Source organism: Bemisia tabaci, chromosome 6 (assembly GCF_918797505.1).
Source record: "Bemisia tabaci chromosome 6, PGI_BMITA_v3".
Lineage (NCBI taxonomy): Eukaryota > Metazoa > Arthropoda > Insecta > Hemiptera > Aleyrodidae > Bemisia > Bemisia tabaci.
In genome coordinates, this window is record NC_092798.1 from 39,941,123 (window position 1) to 39,968,952 (window position 27,830).

The 27,830-nt window shown below is 38.4% G+C and overlaps 2 protein-coding genes across 3 annotated transcripts; one reads left to right on the forward strand and one right to left on the reverse strand.

Annotated features, from left to right (window-relative positions):
* Window positions 1-6,220: 6,220 nt before the first annotated feature.
* On the reverse strand, window positions 6,221-27,615 carry LOC109036491 (uncharacterized). The gene is made up of 3 exons (XM_019050739.2): window positions 27,589-27,615; window positions 24,642-24,761; window positions 6,221-7,559 (listed from the first exon to the last, which is right to left on the reverse strand). The coding sequence occupies exon 3, from the start codon at window positions 7,524-7,526 to the stop codon at window positions 6,360-6,362; it is 1,167 nt and encodes a 388-aa protein (XP_018906284.2). The 5' UTR covers window positions 7,527-7,559; window positions 24,642-24,761; window positions 27,589-27,615; the 3' UTR covers window positions 6,221-6,359.
* Window positions 22,227-26,664, forward strand: LOC109036493 (UPF0235 protein HY04AAS1_1378). 2 transcript variants are annotated; one of them, XM_019050748.2, is made up of 6 exons: window positions 22,227-22,456; window positions 23,556-23,639; window positions 24,357-24,448; window positions 24,692-24,788; window positions 25,915-26,042; window positions 26,410-26,664. In XM_019050748.2, the coding sequence occupies exons 2-6, from the start codon at window positions 23,627-23,629 to the stop codon at window positions 26,506-26,508; spliced, it is 429 nt and encodes a 142-aa protein (XP_018906293.1). In that variant the 5' UTR covers window positions 22,227-22,456; window positions 23,556-23,626; the 3' UTR covers window positions 26,509-26,664. The 2 variants fall into 2 exon arrangements, with proteins under 2 accessions (XP_018906293.1, XP_018906292.2); XM_019050747.2 differs by lacking the exon at window positions 22,227-22,456 and adding an exon at window positions 22,559-22,873.
* Window positions 27,616-27,830: the final 215 nt, after the last annotated feature.

Here is a 27,830-nt window from a genome sequence, read left to right on the forward strand (position 1 = left end):
TAAGTCATAATAATATCTCAAGAAAATGTTTTTTCAGTGAGGGCCCCCGAAGCGGACCTGGAAGGGCGCGACGCGCCGTACAACGATTGGGCCGCGTATCGTCCAGCGGGCCGATTATTGAAACTGATGGACAAAGCGATAGACAAAGAAGACATAGGGAGTATAGAGCGATCTTATTGGTTGACATGGTTGGTTCCTATAGACTAAAGAAGAAAATGATGGACTAACTGTCGGGTCTTTGGTGGGTTGCCGTTAGTTAGTCCATTACCTACCTCCTATGTCCATTGCCACCACCCGCTTCCACCAATATGATCCCTCCAAATCCCTTTTGTCGTCTTTGTCTATAGCTTTGTCTATCAGTTTCAATAATCGACGCGCAGGGATGTACCCCCTAATTCTGAATATTATCCTATGGGTTTATCTCGACTTACATTCCTACACATGTTTCCTCCACGTAGTTCGGCCAAACACGAAAAATGGCTCAGTGGCTCAGGAGTTCATTAACCTCTTAATTAAAAATACTCGCGTGTAAGCCAATCGGCTGTTTTTGACAGAAGGCACGTCACGAAATTTCGTCGGTCACAATATCATAAACTTGTTCTGATACGGCACTTTTTCGGCTTGAGTACTCGCTTCCGCCTCCTGCACGGAGAGAGTTGCTGAATAATAAGGAGGCTCTAGATTTTGCACAACCGATCACGTCACGGCTAAAAAGACGAGAGTAAAATCCAGGAAAGTCCAGTTCGTTTCTGGAAGTAGACTTAGGTTTGATGAAAATGTGGTTGAACCATACTGCCCTGCTAAGGAAGAACGCCGCGCCGTATTAACATTCGAGAGTTGCCAAATTTTCCTTGATAAAACATGTATTTTTGACAACATTTATGCATATTTTTCCTTGGAATACTCAAATATTTTAGATTAAATTGTGCACAACATTGTCCGAAAATTTTGGAGAATAATATTCGCAATTTTTTCTGTACATTTGGTTCTTGTCGATGGAAACTTGACAACGTCTGAAGGCTCATACGGCGTTCTTCCTTAGCACGGCAGCATACTCATTGATGACTTCTTCGTCAACAGTTCTTACAACAGAAAGATCCGAAAGGTTATGGCCTTTATTCAAACAAAAAAACAATTGTCATCCTATGAGAAAATGTGTAATTTTTAAGCTAACTCAACCTTCAGCCCTTGGAAGACGATCCGAAGTCCTTCTTTTTTAATGAAACCACATACAGGATAAAATAGCTGAGTTCTATAAGATTGTTTTCGTCAAATTGTGAACGAAATTTTGCAAAACAAGAACTGCAATGGATTCAGATAAAATACGAACCACGGATTTCTCTCATTTCTTTTGCAATTGTAGCTTTTATTTTAAATGAAGGGTATTGCGCAGATGATGGTATTAAGTGACACTTTTGTGATCACACAAAAAAACGCGTTTAAAATTAAAAATTACAAAGGAGCCCGTGATGAGAGTGAGCTATGAGCTCGATTAATGAGACAAAAATGAGAACTGATTTTCCATTTTCGCACAGTGTGCCTACACAGCCAGATTAGTTCTATTTTACTAGAAATCACGAACAGCTGTGGCAATTTCACTTACCTCCTACATCGATGGGACTCTTCAATTGAAAGCATCTTGTAGCGGTAGGAAATGATCGGTAAATTGTACGTACTTACTTACAGATCTAAATTTTAAACCATTATTCAAGGTATCCTTGGCAATTTTTTTTTTATTTGATACGGCAGGAATTTCACAAAACGTCCAATGAGACGTAAAAAATACAGCAGTTTAACATAGAACGTTGCATACGTTACATAGGGGACAGTGATACGGTGAGCTCTTCTAGGCTCCCCATTTTGAATGACTTTGTGATTGGGGGTCGATTATTTCCTTCCAGGGTGCCATTTATCGGACAGATATTAATAATTGGACTGCATTTGCAATATGGAACCAGTATTGCTATGAAATTGCACGTACATAGAAAACGATTCGTATGAGAAAAATTTTGGAATTGAACTCCTGTATAAAATACACAAAATGCTGTAATTGAACAAAATTAAGTACACGCATCCATACGAGGGTCGCCAAGCAAGTAAATTTTATATTATTTTATATTTTTTAATTAAGTTAAAAGAGATAAATTAAAGCGGTAAAAAGTCAAATTCTGAGAGCTTTCTCCGTTATTAAACTGTTATTATAGAAGCCCAATATTTTTGAAGTAGAGTAACGCTCCATTTGTGAATTCTTCATATTTTTTACAATAATGCAATGTGATTAGGAATCTTACATCATAGTTACTCGATGTACGGTGCGTCGAGAGGAAGGAGCGCTCTATCTAATCATAACCGGCCAAAATGCTAAAAATGAGTTTTGATATCAAAATTAGCTCAAAACGTTTGATATCACAAACAAATCTAATTCGTTTTTTAAAAAAAAAATTAAAACGTCAAGCGTGAAGTATGTTCTATTTTGGTACATTTAAATGTACGGAAATAATGATTCGGTGACTTACCTCGTTAGAAAAAAATATAGTTAAAAAAATGTCTCTCATAAATAATAATAAAACAATGAATTAGCTGTATTTTGGTTTCGCAAAATCATACTAAATATGATAGTTCAAGATCATAATTTTACAACTGACCAGGCCATGCACCCTTTTACCTGTCTGCTTTTTATATTATTTTCTTATGCATTTGCACATTGAGCTGACAATACCGATATAGCATTTTTCAAAATAAATTGAGGGGTTTGGAGGATAAGGCGCATAAGTGCAGATTTTGAAAAAATTGAGATATTCATAAACTCATCCAAAACTAGTTTGGAAGCATATTCTGGGAAAATTTCACAACTGAAATCCAACTTTAAAGCATCAATAAGTGAGTTTAAACTTCCTTTCTGCCATAAGGCTCCATATAGTTTTGAAACTTTCAACGCGTATTTCTTGAAATAGCAAAAACTGCACTTATGCCTTGTCCTTTAAGCCCCTTTATTTAAGTTTTTAACCGGAAACTAGTGATGACATCTGACAGCCATAGATTTGGAGAAACAAAACCAGTGTTGACTCACGATATCTTCATCTCCTCTGCGAACTCGGAGGGTTACTCAGAGACCAACAAAACAGGAAAAAATGACGTGGTTCCTTAATTCTCAGACAATACATACTTGAAGTAGTTCCGTACATCGGGTACGGCGGTGACTTCTTATCATGGTCTACTGTATGCAAACGACCCAACGCATGGTTTCCATAAAACTAAAATGATTTGTTGCCTCACGACACACTTTTCGCCTCTATCAGTAGAACATGACAGTAATTGGACGTATTTCTGTCAAACGGAACTATGTGCATTATGGCGTGAGCCCTGTTATGTATATGTTCATATGGGTCTCAGAGCTCATGTCTTAATGCACACAGTTTCATTAGGCAGAAATACGTCCGGTTGGCCCACTCTCCTCGCCAAAAATCATGAGGGGAATCGTCATATTTCACTGTATACATACACCAATAATTCAATTGAGAAGTAATATAATTTCAAAATGGGTTTCCCAGATATTGAAAAATTAAAATGTCTGGAGTCATGCTCAATTTTTTTCCTTCGCGCATCCTTATAGAATACTAATTAAAATTTAAAAAATGGAATGTTTAGTTTCATTGATACACGTTGTTTATACACTCTGTTTTGAACTTTTGCATTTGTCTTTTGCAATTTAACTTAGCGTTGGTTCTTTCTTTTTAAGAGCAGATTTGAGAAATACTTATTGTTTTAGTGACCGATTAATGCTAAGCACATCGAGTATACTTACCTATCACGCATTGTGGACATTGTTGTTCGTCTTATTTCATTCTGACCATGTATAGAAATGCTATTATTATTACAGTGAGAAAAAGCAAATGTCTGTTGGGTTGTTGTTTACCGACAGCAAATTTCCCTAAATTTGTAATCCCTAAAATATATTTAATGCACATTCCGTTGAGTGCATTTTGAACTTTTATCTGTATTTGAATGTTTTATATAATTTCTTACTTTCAAAATTTTCCAGTGGTCTCAATTTCAAAAGAAAAATAGTTACAGCTTCAAGAATGCATTGTTTGAATTGCTAGAAAAGCTTTTAGCTGACGGATGGTCAATCACAATAAAATATGAGAAAAACATGACTAAACTGGCGATTTTGCGAACTGGCAATTCTGTTTTCTGTGTCCTCCATTTAATATCAATTGAAAATATCGATTTCAGGTGAGGCAAACTGGTTTCGATTGTTTTACATATGTTAAATAGCGGAAAACAGTGTTGCCAACTTGCTACTTTAACCACTGACTAAACATAAAACTAAGAAAAATTTTTCCGTCGCATGAGGCTTATTGTTCTACTGATCGAAGAAGTTAAAGAAAAAATTACCCAAAGAAAAAAAATAACAAACCGAATTAAGATCAATTTGATCGAAGAAAGGAGACACGAAGAAAATTGTCGGGTATCGCTTGGTTGATTACTGTATTTAATGGCTGAATAATAAATAGCTTGAGGTGTGATCATTGCTGAGGTATGTGGACTTTTGTCTACACGTAACGTTCAATGCTATCAAAACACTGTGTTTACTCTAATACTTGTCCATTCAGACCTTTCCACCCCTATCAAAATTTGAGCCGAAATAACGTCGCATGCGACATAAGAGCGTAACTAACATTGAGATGAGCCCGGGAAAGCATTACATTATATAGAAGACAGGGCTCATTGCAGAGTTGTCACGCCCTTATGTCAGGTAGGCGACGATAAACGCTCATTGATCTCTTTGCAAAGCTACTCTGTCGCACAGCGGATCGAGTCAATTAGAGCGGTCGGACATTACATTTTTGACTAAAACTGCAGATATAAATGTTTATTTCGTCACATTTTAAATTTAAAGGGTGCAAAATGAAGGAAATTTCAACGATGAAAACCAATGAAACCACCTTTGGAACCTCAAAGTTTGTATAAACGGAGTTAAAAACGTTTAAAGTCTCCAAATTTTGTCCAACCTCTCCTGTTGACTCGGTCCACTGTATGTCGGTACCAAAATTTGTTTCTCCCTATAGAACATCGGCCTAAGGGCCTTAAGGTGGAAACTCCAACTGTTCAATGCAACGAAATAACTAATTTTAGATGAAAAAAATAATTTTCAGCTTGTGATGCCTAAAAATTCTTAATACTTAAATGAATATTTGACTGATATTATAAGCATTTGGAATGAATCGTTTCTAAAACTGATTACAACGCTGGCATACTTTATTTGTGGTTTCCTCAAATTGCAGCACATCTTATCCTAACTTTCAAATACTCTAAAAGGGTCAAATGTGGAACCTTTGAGCGTTCTTTGCGTGAAATGATTCAGAGTTAATCCCTCTAAGCTATCAAATTTTTATCTCATTTCAGTTTTTTCCACCTTTAGGACCCTTTTGCCTGCCTCTGTCACATATTTTTCTGAATCGTCGAAAGGCCGTCCAAATGATGAGCTGATGCCCGGTTGCAAAGCAGCGCATTTTTCGCTATTAGTACAAATACGTGTACATTTTTCGAGTCAGGGAATACGATTTCTTTAAAAGAGGAAAGTTAAGATTCAAGATTTACAATAATTCACGTCAAAATGTAAGGGTTGTTTTGATAGTTCTGCCGGTAAGAAAATGGAATACTTAGAATCAAACACATGGCAATGTTTCTAAAAATCACGTGTCTTTTAAAATGGCAATATACTTCAAAGCAAGGATTCCAAAAAGCGAAAAAAAGTTATTAAACTTTACGAGCCACAGGGATTTTTTTTTTATTTGATTTTATGTTTGCTAGTTGAAAAATGCATAGAGTTTTAGTAAATAAAGGGGCCGTTCATAAAGTGCAAAATACACCTAGGGGAATTTTCACACCTGTCATTTCTATTTATCCTTCTATTTATACACTGGAAAAAAATCACATTGGATCTAGAGTCCAGACTCCTAAAAACATTGACAAGAAAAAGTACTCTTGATTCAATCAGAATCTAGCTTAAATGAAGAACCAAACCTCTTAATTTAAGCAGATTTCGTTTGGATTCAAGCAAAAATCTGATTGAATCAAGAGTATATTTTCTTGTCAATGTTTTTAAGAGTCTGGACTCTAGATCCAATGTGTTTTTTTTTTTCCAGTGCACCCTCCTATTAACAAAACCTCTTACCTGGAGGAGTTCCCAGACGAAAAAATAAAAACCAGGATATTAGAAAACCAAAACATATTTAAATGAACAAAATTAGATCACATTCACAATAATTTAGTACGAAAAATCATCACTTTGAACAGAATGGGTGGCAGAGAAGCGTACGTGGCACAAGATAGTCCGCAGTCGGGACTCGCGCTCAGTACGAAAGTGCAAAGTGCACGCACACGGCCAGAAGGGCGAGGGCACCGCAGGTCACGTGATCTGCCCCGGACTGGTCCTCGCCGGACTGGAGGGTCTGGGACCCGGAACCTCCGGTTTGCGGGGGCGCGATCGTGGTTTTGTTCCCGGAGGAACTCGTCGAGTTCTTCGGGCTCTTCGTCACGGTCATGATGGAAGAAGACTCCGGTTTGGTCTTGGGTTTCTCCGTCGAGTTGGGCTTCGAGAGCTGCTGGTCCTGGTGGGTCTCTCCATGACCGTTCGTCTCCGTGTCGTCGCTGTCGTCCCCGTCGGAGCTATCCTCGCTGTCATCCTTCGAAGGCGCCGTTGTGGTTTTGGGCTTGGAGATGTTCTCGTACTCACTCTTCGGGTTGGATTTGTTCTTCGGGCTGGGGGATGCCTTTGCCTCGGCCTTAGCCTCGGCGTTCGAAGAGGCGGCAGGCTCCATATCGGCGCTCTCGCCGGCGAACGCTACAACCGAGCTAGGGTTGCTGCCGTCAGGGAGGATGGTCTCCCAGGAGCCCGAAGACATGTCGGCGTTTCCGGTCAGCGCGGCGCTCTCCGAGGAGCCTTTGCCGGAAACGACACCTTTACCGGAAACGGGGGTGGAGTTCGCGGAACTTCCGCTAGACGACGCGCTTTCCGAAGACGAGCTGGAGTCACTGGTAGATACACTTTTACTGGCAACAGGGGTGGGGTTTAGGGTACTTCCGCTGGACGACGCGCTTTCCGAAGAAGCACTGGTCACGGACGCACTTTTATCAGAGACGGACGTAGGGTCAATAGCACTGGATGACGCGCTTTCTGAACTTTTACCGGAAATGGACGAAGAACTGATGGACGAGACACTTTCCACGGAGCTGGAATCGCCGGTCAGGGGTGCGCTTCTACCGGAAACGGGGGTGTAGTTGATGTAAGGGACGCTTTCCACTGAGCTGGAGTCGCCGGTGATGGGGGCACTTTTGCCGGAAACGGGGGTGGCTTTGAGGCTGTCGGAGGCGGCCTCCGCGGAGCTCTTCCCAGAGGCGAGGACGGCGGGCGGGACGTTTCCGGTCAGGGCATTTCCGGTGGGGGTGTTTCCGGCGGAGGAGTCGAGTCCGTGCGCCAGGAGCGCGGCGCAGAGAACTAGGAGTCCGCGGCTGATCATCTTGACGCGTGCGACGGGAGTGGACGCCCGGGGCTGGAAAAACAAACAATGCGGAAAAGTTGTTGATTTTTCCGAGTCGCGATAGGCGAATTTGGAGTGGGGCGCGGCGGCCGAGCGGAGCGTGGGCTTGCACTGCACTGGTTCCTCGTCGGCGTGCTGTGATAAAACCGAAAGGTGAAGTGCGGGCAAATACCATCAATAATTCAGCCGGGCCGACCACTCGTCCCTCCACGCTCCTCCCCACCCCCGCTTAGCGAATGTCTTTTCCGGGACGCCGGGAACTCTGCCGTCCTAAGGAAGAACACAGTATGAGCATTCGAGAGTTGTCAAATTTCCCTCGATAAAACATGTATTTTTGACGAAATTTATGCACATTTTGCACTGGAGAAAAAAAACACATAGGATCTAGAGTCCAGACTCTTGAAAACATTGGCAAGAAAAAATACTCTTGATTCAATCGGATTTTTGCTTGAATCAAAACGAAGTCCGCTTAAATTAAGAGGCTTGGTTCTTGATTTAAGCTAGATTCTGATTGAATCAAGAGTACTTTTTCTTGTCGATGTTTTTAAGAGTCTGGACTCTAGATCCAGTGTGTTTTTTTTTCCAGTGTGCTTTGAAATTTTCAAATAGTTTAGATTAAATTGCGCATGAAATAGTCTGAAAATTGGGGGGGGGGGATGCACAATTTTCCCAATAAATTCGGTTTTTATCGAAGGAAACTTGGTGACGTCTGAAGGCTCATGCGGCGTTCTTCCTTAGCATGGCAGAACTGTTCGTTGTTGTTCCTCAAACCTCTTTTAATTCGTTGGAGGTAATATAGTTTTTCGTGGGACGAAACAATGGTTTGAGGACTCCACAATTCGTCGCTTCTCTCACGAAAGAACGTAACTCCATTTCAATGTTGCCAAATTTTCCCGCAGAAATTGCATTTTTACCAGGCGAATTTTGGAAATTTCCTACTGAAAATGTCACTCATGTTTCTCTTGATCCCATTCGAAAATCAGACAAATTTTAAACGAAAATTATGCAGACTTACTCTCGTAAAATACTTAATTGTTTGGGTTAATTTTGGAACGTTGGAATGGAGCTACTTTCCTTCGTGTGGAAAATGACGAATTGTTCTAATTTTAGAGGATATGAACCAAGTCACAGACGGGCAAAATGGTTTTCTACTCATGTCTAGGGAGGGAGGTAAAATGGCTACATCTTAATTTGGGGTAGGTATCAACTATGCCCGGATTGACGTCTAGTTCTGCAAGTCTAAGGCTGGTATAGAATCCTGGCGGTGTGGCCGAGGAAGAGGGCGTCCACACGGTTCTGCCCCCCCCCCCCCCTCCTTATAACTTGAAAATTTTGCTTTAGAGAAAGTGAATTTTCTGAGTCCTCATAAATGTTTTACCCTAAGGTCCCTCTCCCCGATGAGAAATTTTTGACCGTATATCCTTCCCCTCCCCACGAAAAATTTCTGACCCTGCCACTATAGAGCCCAGCTCTAGAGTCGCTTTTTCGTGCACTTCCAACACAAAAAAAATAATGTTTGAGGTAATTTTGAGTTTATCAGTATCTTTTTTTTTTTTTTTTTTTTTGCTGTCAAAAAATTAAACCTTGCAAGAATTTGTAATATCTAACATCGAGTCGGATTAAAAAGAATAGGCCAAAAAGTATATCTAAAAGGAGAGGGGACCTTTAATCGTATCTCTCTGTTGTAACTAAATGGGACTGGGTTTTATTCCATTGAATTTACACAAAGGTTTTTTTTCAAAAATAATAAGAGTAATAAAATAAATAGAAATTCAATTTGACATCAGAAGAAGGACATTTTAACTTAGGTGAAATGAAATTCAATCAAATAACCACATTAGATAATCCCCCTCCCATAAAACATTTTACGACCATTTTCAGAGTTTCCATCATGAAAACCTTCTCACAATCACAGCACACATTGATGAAAATAAGAATAAAAAGAAGTAAAAAATGCTAAGAACCATAAAAAAAATACCAATATTTTATATCCTTTGCTCCACTTTTTACAAAATCTGAGAAAAATATTTAAAGAGTTTTAATCAAAACACATATTAGAATTTTCAACGTCAAGTAAGAGATCCCACCAATTCTGATCGCTTGAGCTCATGGTTTTCATCAATCACAGGAAAATTTATACCTTATTTTTCAACGTCTGATGGCGTTAGAAGAGTTTTAGATTTCTTCTCCAGAAAATCTGTCCCACGTGCACGAAGTGCGCAAAGATGAGAAACACCATATCCAGTAGCTCTCCTTAAAATCTTTGATTCTACGATTGTGCCTGCTGCGCTGAATCAGCATTTTAACTAATTTCAGAGTCTCTGATTTTCGGCTTTCGAGACTCGAATTTAGACCATGTGCAGACGTGAGAAATTTCTGCCCTGCTATGTAAGAAAAGCTTAACTTCAAAGAAAAACTTATGTGCAAACGCTCTTTTTCGTCCGACACGATCTGTTGTGGTCTTCAAATCATGGACATACGTCAGATTGTTTACGCAAGACGACGCTAGCCGCTCCGCGTTCAAGGTCGATCGGCCGTTTTTCGTAGCCGGGTCTCGGGTTTCCGGGGCAGAGCGCACCGAAAATCGATTTTTATCGTAGAAAGCCGTTGAAAAATATCGAAAAGCGTACTGAAACTCGGACAGCGATACATCCTATGCAAGCCTATTGGAATGTATCGAACTGGTTACGCAGGTTCACTGTTGTTATCACTTAGACGCGGCTGTGACCCGTATAGCCATGTGCGGCCCGACGGTATGGTGTCACATACATTTTTTTTATCGGTTCTTTTCCTAATTGTGCTGGCCGGAAAACTCATAAGCCAACTTGAGCGGAAATATAGTTGGGGTATTTGTTCCAGAGAAACGCTAAGTTTCAACATACTTATACAAATGAAAAAATTAAACACTAAGAAGCGGCCCAAAACTGTATATAACAAGGTGGAGAAATGGTGCTGGGTCCACACCATTTCGCGGGGAAACAAAGCCAAGAAATACCAAAAATTAAAATTAGAATCAAAAATAAATGTTTAGAACTCTAATGCGCACCAGTACGAATACTTATACATTTGTAAGGTCCTCGAGGATAAAAACTAATCGAGGCCCTCCAATGATCATGTGTATAGTGGATTGCAAGTTCCACCTACTTGTCTTGTCTTAGTTACTATGCAACCTTTTTGTTGACTTGGTCTCAGCAACAATTCAGCTTTGGTCGAAATAGTTGTTACCATTTACGGCACATTTCAACGATTGTTTTTTTGCCATGTTTGGTTAATTTCTGATGACCCTACAATAAGCTCAATCCATACTTACACTGAATAAGGTTGATGATAGCTTAGGACGTCCCTTTTATTGGGTCCTTTACGCGCATTTCTGTTGTTATTGTGTTTTCATGATTGAACTTTTGTGCACCAACAATATGTAGTTTTGACCAAACATTTTTGCAGAAGAATGTACGCGAAATTTTACTTGGGAAATTCAAATGTTTTTTCTCTCGCTCCCGCGCTACTGACTGTTATCAGCGAGCGCATTTCCCGGCGGTTATCACTGATAAGATTTTAAGCCGGGGCGACTCGAAAAGTGTCCATTGATAACAGTAAAATGCGTAAATAAAAGGAAAAGTTTTTATGAGTCGTAAGTGCTTGTGTAGTTATACCTGCCCAAGTGAGAGTTTTTAAGACCAGTGGCAACATGGCTATAGTGATAGCACTGAAAAAAGTGACGCGACGTCAGCGGAATAGTTCCCAAACTTCTGTCAAAAAAATGCCTTCTTAAATCAAAAATAAAATAGCTTGAATTGAGCAGATCCCTGTTTGATTTTATAAGAATGTTACTGCTTAAATCGAGTCTTTTTTTTCTAATGTGTCTCGGATCGTCGAATCTTCTGCGACGATTCAGATTCTTTGTAATTTTCTCAAAGAAAAATCAAGGAGCCTTATTTCTTGCATCTTTCTTTGGTGGTTTTTTTTAAATTTTTTTTTTTTTTTTTTAATTTTTTTTTTACAGTATGAGCAGAATATTCTTTACAAATTTCAAAACGTAACGTTTACTGAATTTGCCCTAAAAAATTAAAAAAATGAATCGAGACGATACATGTCTAAATTTAGTCCCAGCAATAAACGAATGAAACATATACTACGAGTACTTTCTTAGAGTAACGATTAATGTAAGTACAAAAAACTTCCGTATACCCTAACGTGGGAGGAGATATCCTCAAAGATTTTGCAAAAAAAAGATGGTAATTTCACTGATACTTAATGAAAGAATTTTATATTTAAGCTCGTTTTATTATTTTAAAATTGCTAATCTGTAAAACGCAAAGATAAAACCATGATTCTAAACTTTGCGCGTGGTAAGAAAGAGGTCTGCATGCGCGTTTGATTGAAATCCATTATGGCGTTATATCAAGTAGCTTAAATAATCATCTAAGCTCTCTTCCCAAAAAATACCTTACGTACTTAATAGCCGTTTAGTGGTGAGTCATTCATATCAGACGCATGAGTTCGGAAACAAAATAAACATTTCTGTGTTTGTCTCTGTGACAGATATGAGGAGAAAAACAGAAACATTCGGTAGCCACAAATGTGATTGTTGCAGCTGATTTACATCAGTAATTTTCATTTTGTAGACTGCCTCGCTATTTGACGCAGTCGGTTAAGCAAGTAATCACTGGTTATGCCATGCCGTTTGCAGTTTTCTTTTGAATCCTGTGGGTAAGTCATCAAAGATTACGATCATACGATGAATTTACCTTCAGTAAAGTTAAAAAGCACTCTAGCTAAAAACAACCTCTACCACTTCATCTATAATGGTTGAAATTCCAAGTAGGCAATTGCTAAATTAAGTGGCGCAATCGATGGTAAACTTCAAATCAAGGAACTTTTTCCTACTACTAGGAAAACATTAAAATTATTCGAGGTAATTAAAATGTGAATTGCAGTATACAGTGTTACTTCAGTTACATTTCATCCTTTGTATTGATCCTTGTAAAGATGAGGAGCGAGAGATTTTGAGGGCTGAATTGAAATTTTGGATTATAGCAACGTTTTGACAAAAAAAAAAAAGCTAAGTACAGCAAGCCCAATGAAAAAATCTAGAATTGCGCCGATACTGAGGGAATGAATCGTGCCGTGCGTATTTTTTTGTGCGCTGGATGTCAACAAAATAAGAATTTTTACCCTCTCTCTTTTCACGGGGGAAAATAGTCCCTCCCACTATAAGATCACATGCAAATTAAGTAGTTATTCAACTTACACCGATTAAAGTATAGTAAATGGGGGAACTCGAATAATTCGCTATATACTCACATCCAGTAAATAAACATCTTTATGGCGGTCAATACGGAAGGATTGCTATTTTAAACGTGTAAATTTGCCATACTATTTATAGATGCATATTACGTTGAAGAGTCCACATGTGACGACTGATTTTCTATAAGTGTTCGGCGTTCCGTGCCACATGAAACAACTAACCATGACCACAGCAATCAAAAAATCGATTGAGAATAATAAGAAAATGAGCAGTTGCAAATCGTGACATCATTGATTCCCTTTCGTTCCATACAATGGACATGGCTTGTCACCAAATATGCAAGAAAAGAACATGAGGTGCACAAAATAACAACGGATTAACAGTTTAAACAAGGTGCAAAAACCTTCGTTTGGGTGATCCAGAGTTCTAGTCATAAGGATCTCTGAAGTGCTTTGGCTCATGCATCCGATAAGGAGGGGTTGCGATTTGGGCCGAAATGCCGATTTCCTCCATGGAATTGAGAAATTTTTGGATATTTGGCAGTTGACGGTGCACATTTGACAGAAATAATCGAGTTTTGCCGACACTCACGTTTTTTGGCGGCAAAACAGGGACCTAAACATGGCTCCGGAGCCGAAAATAGCTGAAATTTCGCGTTTTTCGTGGTTCTACCTAAGATTTCGACCTGGACCCAAAGACGAAGGGCGATGAGCTTCGAATACGATGTCAAGAACACCTAGACACGTAACAGACTCGCATATGATCAACCGTCGCCCTTGGGCCCAACTTCAAAATCGAACATTTCCAACTTTTTAGCCCGAAATAGCTGAAAATCCATGTTTTTCGCGGTTCTACCTCAGATTTCGACCTGGGCCCAAAGGCGACGGGCGATGAGCTTCAAATATGGTGTCAAGGACACCTAAGACACGAGACAGACTTACATATGATCATCCGTCACCTTCGGGCCCAGGTCGATATCTTGAGGAGAACCGCGAAAAACATGGATTTTTCAGTTATTTCGGTTTCCGAAGAATGGTCATACCTTAAGATTTCGTCAGTTTATCCTTTCCTGTCTTCCCTATAACTCTCTCTCTCTTCATCATAAAAAATCGCTTCCGAAAGATGGCCTGCTTTAATTTACAAAAATCAGAGATGTGACAACAGAGTTTGTTTGATTTTCAGCCAACCTTGACTCTAGATGCAGTCTTTCGCTGCAGCAAAACAATAACAAACAGCTGACTTGACGTTCGGCAATGATTGATGGACGAATGCATCATTCTAAGAGATCGACGACTTCATTGACAACTCTATTTCGTGCTAAAAAATAACGCATGTGTTGCTTATTGCACGTTGCACATATGCCTATAATAATTTCTCATAAATTCGTAAACCTTCTTACAGAGAATTTTAAACCAGTATTTCCTTATATTCACCTGTCTTTCACGTTTCTAATATTTTATTTGTTAATGAACCCCAAAAAAAGTTACAACCGGTATACCCCCGCACAGAAAATAAAATAAAAATCAATTGAACGAAAGTCACGAAAGACCGACAAGAGAGCTCGATAAGAACCGTTTCCGGTGTTAAATGCGAGAAAAATGTCAAGAGAGCAGGACAGAGGACGTGCGTTGCTAAAGCCCCTTCATTGAGATGTGATGCAATTCAAGACACTTGAGTACGAATAGTTGCTCATTATCAGCTTCATTGTCTTTCATTTGAAGGGGCTCCATAGATGACTTATGAAGGCATAAAAACGGAGAGCCTTCCAGACTCTGTAAAAATCTGTGAGGCTGCTGAAATCAAAAACTGATCGCACCGCTTATTTAATAAAAAATTCCAATCAAAATCGGGCGGCATCAAAATTACAGAACATATCGACGGTGAAATTACCAGACCAAGTACCTCGTTTGCAATGTTTAAAAATCTCCGCCCCTATTTTATTTTTTTCAGAGGGAACAAATCAATCTCATTTCTTGAAATTTTCACACAGTTTCCTTCGCATAGAAAGAAAAAACACGGACATTTTCAAGAATTGAGGTCGGGTACAGGGTTGGACTGGCATGCATCTAGGGGCGTCGACCCTTGGCTGGTTAAAGGGGCGTAATGCGATATTTCCTGGTGGGGCTTCCCCTACGTGGAGAGGGATTCAGAAAATTTTGGCAAAGCAGCACAAGTTTACGCTATTTTCAGATTTAAAGTTTCTTAATCGTACAGAGTAAAAATTTCAAAATTAAACGTATTGAGGTAACCGAAAGACTTCTGAAATTAAAGGAAACATAAAAAGTTAAAGCCACTAGACGTATCCAAGCACCATTATATCTAAAAGAACCGCGCCAGTGCTGCGGTTTACTCAAGCTTAAGACGTGGGTCTGCAAATCCATGCTAAAAAGAATTATACAAGAACCTGAAAAAAGAAGAAAGAACAAGTATCGACCGAAGTCAAAGACAGGAAAGACGTATTCGGGCCTCTTTTTTAACTTTTCTCCCGAATCTGAGCGACACCCCATTGACAACATATGGCAGAACATTGAGAGCTCACGCTTCGCGTCATCGCGCCTTCAATTTTTCAGATGCAGCACGGACGTTCATCAAGTACGAATAGTTGTATCTCTGCGCCGTCGTGAACGCGCATCCTTTCCCTCACTTTATTTCCACATTGTATTTGCTTGAGTTTGTCTTGTTGCTTCAAACTAGTAGCAAAGAGCAAAGCTCACGACTCACACCATCGCGTCTTAAATTTTTCAAATGCACTGGAGATGTCTCTTATTTTTTAATTTAGAGATAAATTAAGGTTAAGTTTGCCCAAGACATGCTATGATATGTATAAATCAATAGTCATTTTGAAAAGGAAGAAATATGTTTAAAGGTCTCTCAAGAGGTCTATAGAGGATGCGTACGTTTAAGAATCGAACCGACCATCGCTTCTAAGGAAGTTACACATAGCAAATAGAGGAGGGGGATCATGAAGCGCCTGTATGTCAACATGAAGGTGAAAAATTTCACAGGAAATTGTTTACGCTTCAGGAAGTAGTTCCTAGACCCCTGTTCACCACTCATGCGTAAAAGCACATATTTCTTTACTCCTAACTCTCTTTTTCCGTTCATTTAAGACATTTTCCGCATATATTCTCGGTCGTAATTTTTTTTCTCTTCTTGTATTTTGCTATCTGTCAGAGGGGCGCGTTTTCGGCGCGCCAAGGGGGCGTATCTGCCAATGACAGATTGATCTTACGGCCAGTCCGAGCCTGGTTGGGTAGTTTTCCGTTTAAAAAATAATGTCTGACAGGAAGTCTAGAACGTCGCAAACCGAGATGCGTAGTCTGGTAGTTCCACCGTCAATACCTATACAACTTTTTGCTGATGAAACAATTCATTGCATGCCATTTTCCTGTTCTAAAGAGCATTTCCACCCCTCAATATTTTGTCTCTTTTTCGCATCTTTTTCCCCTCTCTTGGTTGACAGGTTCTTACTATATGTGATGAGGAACCCGAACCAATGAGGCTGCAGATATGCGAGACAAACAATGGAGGAGATGGTGATAAATACACCGGCGCATCGCATTCCTGGAAACGTTCAACTTAAAGTCTTTTTGTTTGACGTAAGTGTGCCCGGATAATAGGGTGCAGTAAATTGTTAAGCACATAATCTCCAGCTCGTTTAAAAGTCGAATATTGATATGCGGAAGCCAAAATTTAAATTAACACGGAAGCACGAATAGTAACTGATGGAACAAATGTTTAAATACAGGTATGATGCATTGGAAAAAAAACACATTGGATCTAGAGTCCAGACTCTTGAAAACATTGACAAGAAAAAGGACTCTTTATTCGATCAGATTTAAGCTTAAATCAAAAGGAAATCTGCTCAAATTAAGAGGCTTGGTTCTTGATTTAAGCTTAAATCTGACTGAATCAAGAGTATTTTTTCTTGTCGATGTTCTTAAGAGTCTGAACTCTAGATCCAATGTGTTTTTTTTCCAGTGTGTGTGATGTGTATGAGTAAATGGGAATACTCAAGATAGAATGTCCAATTTTACGGAAGTATCGTTCTTTGATAAGTAAACATTATGTTTCCCTATGATGAATGTTTTCCCTGGCCTTGTTTCCCCTCGTCATATTATTGTTTACCATCTAATCCTCTCATTGTTTGATTAACACGGAATTTAAATTTAAAGTAATAACTTCAATGAGTCCTTCATTTGATTTTTTTCGCAAGTTGTTTTTTCCTGCAGGAGCAATGCATCAAAATGAAGTGAATGTTATCAAAAGCTGAATGGCACAAACATAATTGGCGATCTTAAAAGGGAATTTTTTGGGCAAAAAATTCCCTTTGATCCATATCAATACTGATAACTGCAAGAACTTTCAATTTACATAATATGTAGGTGTAGGTACCACAGCAGAAAATTCCTTTTCATATTTTGTGCATAGTCAAAGTTTTATTCTTTACGCTGCATACTAGCCGATGCTCTCAGGCAAATTGACTCCTTAGCCGCTTGTTAAAGTAGGCTGTTTTCTCGTCAATTGTAATTTTGTCACCGTAAGAAATTACGACTACTGCGTCTTGACCCTTAACCTTATCCTTGATCTTCACCTGTCACGCGACATTTAAGCACCGGCTGTCAATTAATCGAACTGTCGTCGGGGGTGGATAAGCGCGGCAGGGCGACACGTCATAGTTGGGGACTTGAAAAAACAGGTAGTTCACCGCGAGGACCACTTCACCCCCGAAAAGCTCCCAAGTCTCGCACTTTAATAACGAGGAATTTCCCTCGCCCAGCTTTGACATTGATTATGACACGACAGAACTGTTGCCGAGTTTGACCGAAAAAGTTCACGTTGTTTTAAGCGAGAAATACACGATTATAATGGGACTTTAAATTAAAGTGCTTGTTGCGGCTGCTGAGTGTATTGTTTGTATCTCGTGATGACCGGCGCCGGATTCTTAAATTTTTTAAACTACCGCGTGATTGACTTGAGCGGCTTATGAGAAGATGTGTGGGGCACCTTAAAGCTAGAGAAGTACTCAGGGAAGACCCACAAAATGATCAAAATTTAGAATCTCATAAATGGCATTTAAAGTATTCCGTCACTACGTTTGCTAAGAATGAAATGAAAAATTGAAGAAAAATGTACAGATTCTCTCGTTTTCTTCGGTCAGCATTGATTCTTCCTACATTCTTACACATCAATGGCTGCGTTCTATCGACATTAAAATAATCATCACTTTCATGTTTCTACAATTTTGTTCATTGTGCCTCCTCCTCCTACCAACGATTGGATGAAGAAATTCATTAGAGTACATTTTTCCAAGACAACGAATGAAAACAAAGTAAGAACTAGGTACCTACTCAACTTCAAAAATCCGTAATTCTCAAACAAGCTAATACTTTCCAGATTGCGATTTTACTGGTGTGAGTGATAAAATAATACCAATAAATTCCGAACGAAACCTCCAGTCAGGAGAAAAGCATGATGTCAGAAAAAAAGTAAATTAAGCACGAGATCGAGGACAATATCTATCAATAGGTTATCAAAATCGTTAAATCGATTCAAATCAAAGCTCATGGAACGATATGACAGTATGTTAATCAAGTAGATAACTATTCGCGCTCCGCAGTATATTTGTTGCCTATACGGCAAAATTGAAGGCGAACGTCAAAGGGGACGACATCTGTCAATCAGTTTATGCATGGGTTATTATTGGTTCTATTAAAGTTTATGGCGAGAGATTAATGTGTGTCTTTCCAATGTTGGTGTTTCGCCTACGCAGCAAAATTGAAAGCGAAATTCATATGGACGATACCTTGCCTTTAACTACCCTAAAGCTGCCATTTTGAGCTCCCATTTTCATCGAGCAATTCTCATTTTAAAATGTGAGTGTCAACTTCTTTGGCTCGGTAGTTTTAAAGTGTGTGTGGTGTGTGTTTTTTTTCTAGAAGGGTAAAGTTTTCGACATAAATGCATTTACTACGGTAGAGGACAATCCAGAATTTTTTCGTCAACCGATTAGCGAAATGACGTATTTCTCTCTTGATAAGAGTAGCGTTCATAGGAAGTTGCTATTTTATGCAGATTTGGTCATTTTAGATTCATAATTTTTTTCCTTTTCCCCCAAAGACTTACGTGCGTCACATTATACGTCTCCGGATGTTGTATTTTTTAACCGCTGTGCACATTGACAAATTTTTGTTTTTCAGGAGGCAATTCTTGCCTATAGTTGGGTCGAAAAATTGAGTTTTGAGTCTTTAACGGAAAATGCTATCCCTACCCGCATCTAAAGAGCAGGTTGCTGGAAGTTCATTAGCTTCATTTTGTTCCACTCTATGGCCAGAAGTCCAATCATGATTCAAAACTTTTGAGACCCTAACCTGACAGATTTAAATCTCGAACAATATTTTTTCATAAACTGTGGTTTTTGAATAACAATATTCGAAGAGCCGAACTCTGATTTGGTTTGACACGTTTCGTTTGAAATGTTAAAAAAATCCGTCCATGTGCGATCGTGCAAATATCTCAATTTTAAGGTTTTTTAAAAGTTCTTTGAGGTTTATAATTCAAGATGAGCTCTGTAACCTTAAATTAACATTATAATACGGATCAGCACACCCTGAAAAAAAATCTCGGTGTATTTACCAAGAAGAGGGTAAAATTACCAAGAATTCAGGGTTCTATTTGATCCCAGTTTTTTCTTGGTAAAATTACCATTTATGGAATTAGTAATTTAACCGAGAAATCTCGGTAAAATTATTGAACTTTCCTGGTAATTTTACTGGACCTTGGTAAAAACGCCAATATTTTTTAAGTTACTGGGAATTGATTACCAATAAAAGTGGTACTCTTACCTGAAAAAACAGTAAAAATACCGGTTTTTAGGTAAGCTTACCAGTCTATCTTGGTAAAATTACCAATAATTGGTAAAAAAAGTGAGATGGTAAAGGTACCAACGGACCTTGGTAAAAACGCCGAGAATTCTTTTTCAGAGCACATTGATGCTCCAGGCTTTCAAATTCCAGGGGTTAAAAGACCGAATGGAATCCTAATAAATATATTTGTATATTTCTGCAGATCCAATCGTTCATAAGGCTCTCCTTGACGTAAAAATATTATTAATCTGTCAAGCTAAAAATTGAGCAAGAGCAAGCCGTGATTTGTGTGCAATTTCAGACAACTATGGGCGGCCCTTGACCGCAGCTGTCCCTTCGCGCCGCGTCGCTCCAATCATAACTAAAGGGACTAAGCGTTGACTGCGGGGACGGCCAGGAACCAATTTGCAGAGAGCCGTCACGCGTCACTCAGACAAATGAAAACCACTTTCTTCGAGTTGATTTTCAGGGTCATACCGCGAGGCCCGAGCCCGATATCAGAAAGTGTCCCGATCGAGTAACATACTGACCCGCTCACCGTACCAGCGTCCTTTTAATTTATTTATGCTCGATACCTTCCGTGAGGTCAGTATTGTCGTCTCGATGGGCCCGGATCGATTCATGTAAGTGCTTTCTGGGGGAGCGTCTTACTCCGCGAGATCTGAACTTGATTTAGAGAGATATATTCCGAAAAAAGGTTGATTCGGTTTGAATGAGCTCTCACGCTGCCATGCTAAGGAAAAACACCGTATGAGCCTTCAGGCATTGCCAAATTTCCTTTGATAAAATACGAATTTCTTGGTAAGCTTATGAATATTTTTCTTCCAGTCTTATAGTAAATTTTGTTTGCAATTTCACCTGAATTCCCTGAAAATTTCAAGGAAAAATAATAATAACTTTCCTCAAAAATGAACATTTTATCGAAGGAAATTTGGCAACGCCTGAAGGCTCATACGGCGTTTTTCCTTAGCACGGAAGCATGGATCTTGCAGAGCCCAAAATCAGCTTCAGCGTCGGTCGGGGGCCCAAAATCAGCTTAATCGTCGGTACACACTGATCATGGAAAAGTTAATGGGTAAGTGGCAGAGACATACACTGCCGTGCTAAAGAAGAACGCCTTGCGTCTCTACATTCGCTCTGTGTCGCGGTTTCTCGGGTTTTCCTCGGCTACTTAATTATGGCACCTTTTAATAAGTTTTCAGGTTCTCAGACACATAACATAAGACCGAACCACTGGTAAAAGAATAATCTTTGATTTCACCCGACGCCCGAGCTTTTTGAGGAGCACAGGATGTAGAAGGTAATAAGTCCTAAAATCCAGCCTCGATTGATTATCTACACCATACCAGGACTCGGCAATACAACGACAAGGATCCTTATTTATGGACTACCAAGGCCGGATTTACCTATTTGCCGCCCATGGGCCGCCTGTATTTCGCCGCCCCTTCTCATTCGTTTTGAAACATCGATTCAAACAATCAAGTGAACGTGCCGGAGGAGGAGGGGTGCACAAGACGCGTTTACTCGTGTTGGGCACATTTTTTGTGAAAGCCCTATCAAAACTAGCCAAAGTTCACGGAGCTTTGCGCGAAAATTAAGTTCCGTAAACCTATCTCTGTGTGGACAAGGCTTTTCATTCATAAGAAATGAACGAAAAAATTATGAGAGAATAAACACGAATGTGGTTTAATGATTTTAATTTCCGCCACCGCGCCAACCGCACTGTGTTTGGCGCAATGCGTGAAGTATCCCTACAGTCTTGTGGCGCTATGCGTTTCACGCCGACCGCTGCTGACCGCACTGTTTTTAACGCAATGCGTGAAGTATTCATGCAGTCTTGCAGGCACTATGAGTTTCACGCCAACCGCTGCGCTGCTGACCGCACTACGTTTGACGCAATGCGTGAAGTATTCATGGAGTCTTGTAGGCGCTAATATATGTTTAATGCTGACCGGCGCGCCGAGAAGGGCTTCTCCTTTCCATCTCAAGTCCTCGTCATCATTGCTCTCTGCGCCGCGCCTGGCCGCGCCGCTCCAGACCAAATTGCGTGTTTGGTCTCTCTCAACTAAACTAATGAAAGGCGCTGTCTCTTGTATCACCGGTAGACGAACAAATTAGAAATTACTATACTTTAACTCTCAAGAAATGAGAGATTTTTTCGCCTTTTCTCGTTTGAAATTGTTTTTTCTGAATCAGATTTTTTCTTGATACCTACATTTGAAAGAATTACAACATTTGCCGCCCCCTAAATTTGCCGCCGTGGGTCGCGGACATGTGGCCACCCCCTAGATCCGGCCCTGTGGACTACACTTTGCATCTAAGAACTTAAATTTCTGGCTCGGTTTAGAAACAATGTTTATATCATTATTTTCCCGATGCATATATGTGTTTTTACGGATGATCTAGAAATTGTAATTCCTAATTGCAAAATGTTGTCCTTTTGTCCCGGAAGTAGTTGCGGGCAAGTTGAACAGGAGCGTCAATTTGAATTACGCGCCGTCTTTTTGGCGCGAACGAGGGAGAGGGGAGTAATCACGTGGTGTAAATAAACACGGGATGTAAACATAACCTAAAATTAATCATTAATCAAGAAAATAGTTCATGAAGTAGTTTATGAAGCTGTTTGACTTCCTCAATTCTACAATTTACTCAGTGATAAAATTGAATAGAAATTGAAGCATATCATCCCTTGACACCACTATCCCTAAACGATTAGACGTTTCGTGTGCTGTTCATCCACGGAAAATTTTGTCTTGTGTTGCGATTCCCGTTTGTCCTTTAGACATTTCTCAGCCGTAAGTTATCAACTGATCTTTCATTTATTATAAGCATACTCTCATCAGTTCAGTGATTAAAATCTCATGATGTTCATTTTGATCTCCTGGTAATGGCACTCACTTTATTTGCACGTTACCACAACAAGTTATCTAGTGCAGTTCAGAAATCATTATTTCAACTTCAAAAGAAAACAATACTAATTCTCACGATAACCATCTGCTGGAAGCGCATTTTGGAGAAACTGTATTCATCTGAAATGTTTACCAAGATAATGATTTGTGCACAACATACCTAAGTAGCTGCCTGCTTTTCAATTTTAATTGTAACATTCGCTTTGTGATTTATCTCAAATTCATTTCTTAATCCTGTGAATTTGTTATTACTTGAAGTGAAAGGAAATCATTAATCAGCAATGCTGTTTCTTGTTTTCTCAGGTAATAACTTTTTAAGTTGTCGAAAAATCAGAAATGAATTATGTATACCCTTGACTGCAAACTCCCTCTGGTTCAAATATAAATATATGGGTTAGCAAAGAAATTTAATGAACATAACTGTGGAGTTCACTTTATCCTGGGACGTAGGAAGTTAAGTCATAGCATTGGTAAATGTTTCTCGAGACACATAGGCAAGCGCAGGATTAGCCAAGTGCGGTCTCTGGTATATTCACAAATGGGCAAAGCGCTAAATTGGCCTTTTGTAGATGCATACGGGCTCCAGAAAAAGTGAAATTTCTAACATGTTTGAAGCGCTTTTTTTCTCTAAAGAAAAAATATTGCAAAAGTTTTCTCTTCACAAATGCATAAAAGGAATGTAGTTTATTCTCTTGAACGGAGACCGTACAACAGAGCTCCCTCTGATGGTGCTATTAAAGTGTGAAATATGTTTCAAATGTGGAGAGAATCTTCTGAACTTCATTCACTTCCGGAAGCAGGGGCTCCCAGAGTTCCTAAATAGGTACCCTGAATTTTCTTGATCTGGCACACCTACAAAAAATTCTCTGCAAACACCTATGTAGGTACTCATATAAATATAATATTTTCATCTCCGAAAATGTGTTTTTCTAAAAAATAATCTATCACATCCATGGTACTTTATCAGTTAAAATGTTTTTTACAGGTCACTATGGGCAGAGGCAGCGCTTCAATACGTCATATGTGAAAAAGATAGTCAAATTTTCCTTGCTGCTCATGTTCCTCTCTGGTAAGTTTAATAGAAATGCACCAAATCTTATTTTGGAAAAAAATGAGTCGGAAGTAGTTATAAATTTCATCAGTCATAACTTTCCTCCTGCCAAAAATGAACTGAGTAATTTTAAGAACTGAATCATATTCTTTATTGAGCATAAGGATGGCTGAAGTAGGAAACTTTATAACTCCATTTGCGATGTTGCAAACTTCCTGACATACTTTATTTTTTCGTTGGAAGGCTAGTCAATGTAATACTTTGAAAACACCCTTGATATTTCTTCTTCGTCAGCATTATATTCTGTATAATATTTCAAGCTATGAAATTGGCTTGTCTCCCTTTGATAAAATAAAATTCATGCAGAAATTTTGAAACATTGCAGTGAAGATATGTAGTTTTGCACTTCAGCCATTATTATTACCCTTCCTCTTCCTCCTTATCCTAAGCTGAACTTAAAAAATTGGAAAGCGTAAATTAGAGCTCTCATTTTTTAAGGTCAAAAGTATTTTGAAACGTACCCCATCACATGATAATCAAAGCCATACCGACTTTTATGAGGCATTGAAAAAAACAGTATTAATCCAGTGCCATTAAGTAATAATGGAGAAAAATTAAGAGGAGAAAAAAGATAAGTCTTGCTCCTGAGGTGGCAATATTTACATTGTGCCTTTTTTAGCTAGGCTTTGTCCAATTTCATACTTTTAAACATATTTTTTTATTTTCTGTTCATAGTTCTTTCTCGCTCATTATCAGATGCACGAAGACTTAAAATGCCAAAACCTTCAAGCAAGAATGCCAAGAAAAGTGAAGCCAGTGAACCAAAGGTGAGTCTCATTTAAAAATGTTCAATATGAAGTTTATGATGACTCAGAATTAACTCTGGGAAGATCACCATCTTCAGCTCAAAATCCAAATCCAATCGAGTAGGAAAAGTTCATACATCCATGAAATTGAGCAATTCCCTAAAATTTAAAAGTTCTTGTAATAAATTCCTTATCCAAATTAAAATGCACATACCTTACTTTTTGCCTGAACTACTGTAATGAGCACTGGATTTTTTATTTCAGGAATCTTCAACAGCAGATGCAATAGCAGAGAACAAGAACGGGAATATTGTTTTAAGCATTCAAGCCAAACCTGGAGCAAAACAAAATAACATCGTAGGTTAGTTGACTTTAATCACTTTTATTTCTCAATTAAAATGATCACCTAGTAATCATTAATCCTGATATTACTCACCCTGACAAGATTTACCGTTATAATTACATTCTCATCAAGGATAATTTTTACTCTTAAAATTTTACCTCTCTGAATAGTCAAATGAAGGTAAGAGATCTCTCAGTCATCAGGCTTTAAAAATTGATGGTCTGGTGTGCAACAAAGTAAAACTTGTATTTCTTATGAATTTTTGGTAAAAGTAGGAAGTTTTCTACTTAAAAGCAGTGAAAATTGCATCTTTTCTGCAAAATTGTAGCAATCTGGACATTAATAGAAAAAAAGAAAAATTAGATCATCATTTTGGAGGTTTTAAAGAAAAATAGTTTTTAAAATGGGAAGTTGACTTGAAAAATGGGAAAACCAAGAACTTTCTGTATCCTTGCAACTTACAGTACAAACTTCTAGAAAAATTTACATTTTTGCTCCGGATGATCACATTTTAAAATTTACGGAAATTCTACAGAACGAACGAACAGTCGTCAACGAGTTTAAATAAAATGAAAAAACCATTATGTCTCTGGTTTCATTCAGTAACTTCAGACTGTAACTTGTGTCTGCAGGACTGGTCACCAAAAAAGACCATGGACAATTTATTTTCCTGGAAGTGTCAAGCGATTTCTACTTCGAAAAAGAGGAAGATGCTTCTCTTCTTATGATCTGATTTTCTCTATCATATAAATTTTCCTGAATTTGGGTAAATATTGATCACCAAAAAGAAACCTGAAAACTTCATGCCCTGAATGGAAAAGATAAACTGAACTTTATTTTGCAACAAGGAACGACCATCTCTACCTCATCCGTTAAAGCTATTATCTTCACACAGAAACGTTAAGCACTCATGCTGTTGGATAATAAGTGAAAAATACTGGTTCCATTTTGCATAGTAATCTAAAAGGACATCATGGAAGCTGCGTCCTTTTTATGCATGCTTCTAGATTGTTGATAAACGTAGGTCAGGAATTTGAATGTTAAGATATGCATTCTGCATTTGTTCTAATGCTGCGAATACAAAATTTAAACTTTACACATTCCTACTTAGTTGTTAATTTTTATCTTTTATTTTCATTTTCAGATATCAGTTCGGAAGGTATCGGTGTCCAAATCAATGCACCTCCAGTGGAAGGAGAGGCCAATACAGAGCTAGTCAAATTTTTATCGAAAGTTCTTGGAATCAGGAAAAGTGATTTAAATCTGGATAAAGTTAGTATTTTTTTTTTATTTTATTATATTTTATTTTATTTGGGTGGCTTTAGGTATGTCTGATAGTTGGGTTCATGGAACTTTTTTGTATCATTTCATTTTTCCCTAGTGAGTAAATAAAAGATGGCATCATTAGCTCTGATATGCCACTGTTAAAATGTAATTTAAATTGTATTCTTAATATTACAGGTATTGATGTCTCCATCATGTTACCTTAAAATTGAAAAGAAAAAGAAACAAATTGTGAATTTCAGCCTCAAGTTATGTGGAATAGTTAAGAGAAAAAAAATGAGTACACATTTTCAACTGAAAAGTATGCTTCTTTGCCACAGATTGATTATTTCCATTTTTCTCCTCTCTTTTTCAGGGCTCAAGATCTAGGAAGAAAGTTATTGTCATCGAAAAAAGCGCTATATCAATTGATGAAGTTCGCAAGAAGATAAATGAGGAGATAGCAAGAAACTAATAATATTTGATTTTTATTATTAAGAGGTAATGTTATAATTCTTGTAAAAATTATTCTACTTTTTCTGAAGGCAAGAAATATTACAAATTTAGCTGTACTCAATGCATTTGTAAATGTTACTTTACAAAATAAAGTCTGTGATAATTAATTACAGTATCTTTCTATCACTTTTTCTTTATACTTCAAATGAATTTAATCATTGAAACAAACAAACACAGATATGAACTGTACTTAATAGCATCACAGTTCATCTGCAATAATGCCAGAATTTCATGTTTTATTGCCCCAAGGCAATTAAAATTTTCCAGCCCTCATCATGGTTCCAGCAGGAAAAATTGCATAGGTACCAAGGGGAGTCCAGGGGGTCTCCCCTGAAAACTTATCAAAAAGGGACGTTTCTATTGAGCAAGTTTGATCTATTTTTAATACAATTTTACATGGCAACTGTAAATTTAAAAAAAAAATGGATAGTTAAATCGTTCTTTCCTTTGCTTCCTTACGTAATTTCCTACTCCTAGGCAGCTGTCTAGCTTACCTACCTGGTCAATTCAGGCTTTCCTAGGATCAGATTGTTGCACAAGAAGAGAGCCAAAAGTCTCCACTGTCAATTTTAATATGATTTACATCATGAAAAATTATTTTTATGTACCACTAATTAAGATGAAGTGAAATTCTTTCAATATGATGAAAAGATATCACGTTATTTGTCCGAGACTCAAAACATGAAACCAAAATTTCAATTGTAAAACCAAAAATGTGAGGCACAGTCTCAAGAGGATTGGCATTGCTAGTGGGAAAGGCACCAATGAAAGAAGTTACTTTCAGCAATCAAAATAACAATGACATGAAAAACAGGAAAGAGGAATGAAGATGCATCACTCATGAATTTTTTTTGGATTTTCCACATCAAGGTTTAATTAATTCACTTACTATAGATTTAATGGCTAGAAAAAGTCTGGCTGCATGATTATATTTAAAAACAAAAAGAATGATTGAGCTGCTTCACTGTGACATGAAACTGAAATATGGTTACCTATGGAATCCTGCACAAAGCAAGAACACAATAAGAAATTATATTACCCATCTCTGAAAATCAATTTTGTCCAGGGTGATTCAGCATTTAATTTACTCGAGGGATCAACAAGTCTTCTTTGAGGGGTGCAAACCAAAGTCCTAAGGTTTTGGCTCTAGAGGTTAAATTTTTGTCCCATGATCAATGTAACCTAAAGGTTTTAGTAAAACGAAATTACAACTTTGAGCAATAATCTCCCACGTTTCCTTCTGAATGGAACTAAAGCCACGTCTATAATCTTAAAATAAGA

Coding starts and splice junctions, on each gene's coding strand:
- LOC109036493 (XM_019050747.2), top strand. CDS start 22,852: ATGCTGTTTCTTGTTTTCTCAG. Junction 23,640..24,356: donor GCTGCTCATGTTCCTCTCTG/GTAAGTTTAATA, acceptor TTCTGTTCATAG/TTCTTTCTCGCTCATTATCA. Junction 24,449..24,691: donor GTGAAGCCAGTGAACCAAAG/GTGAGTCTCATT, acceptor TTTTTATTTCAG/GAATCTTCAACAGCAGATGC.
- LOC109036491 (XM_019050739.2), bottom strand. CDS start 7,526: ATGATCAGCCGCGGACTCCTAGTTCTCTGCGCCGCGCTCCTGGCGCAC.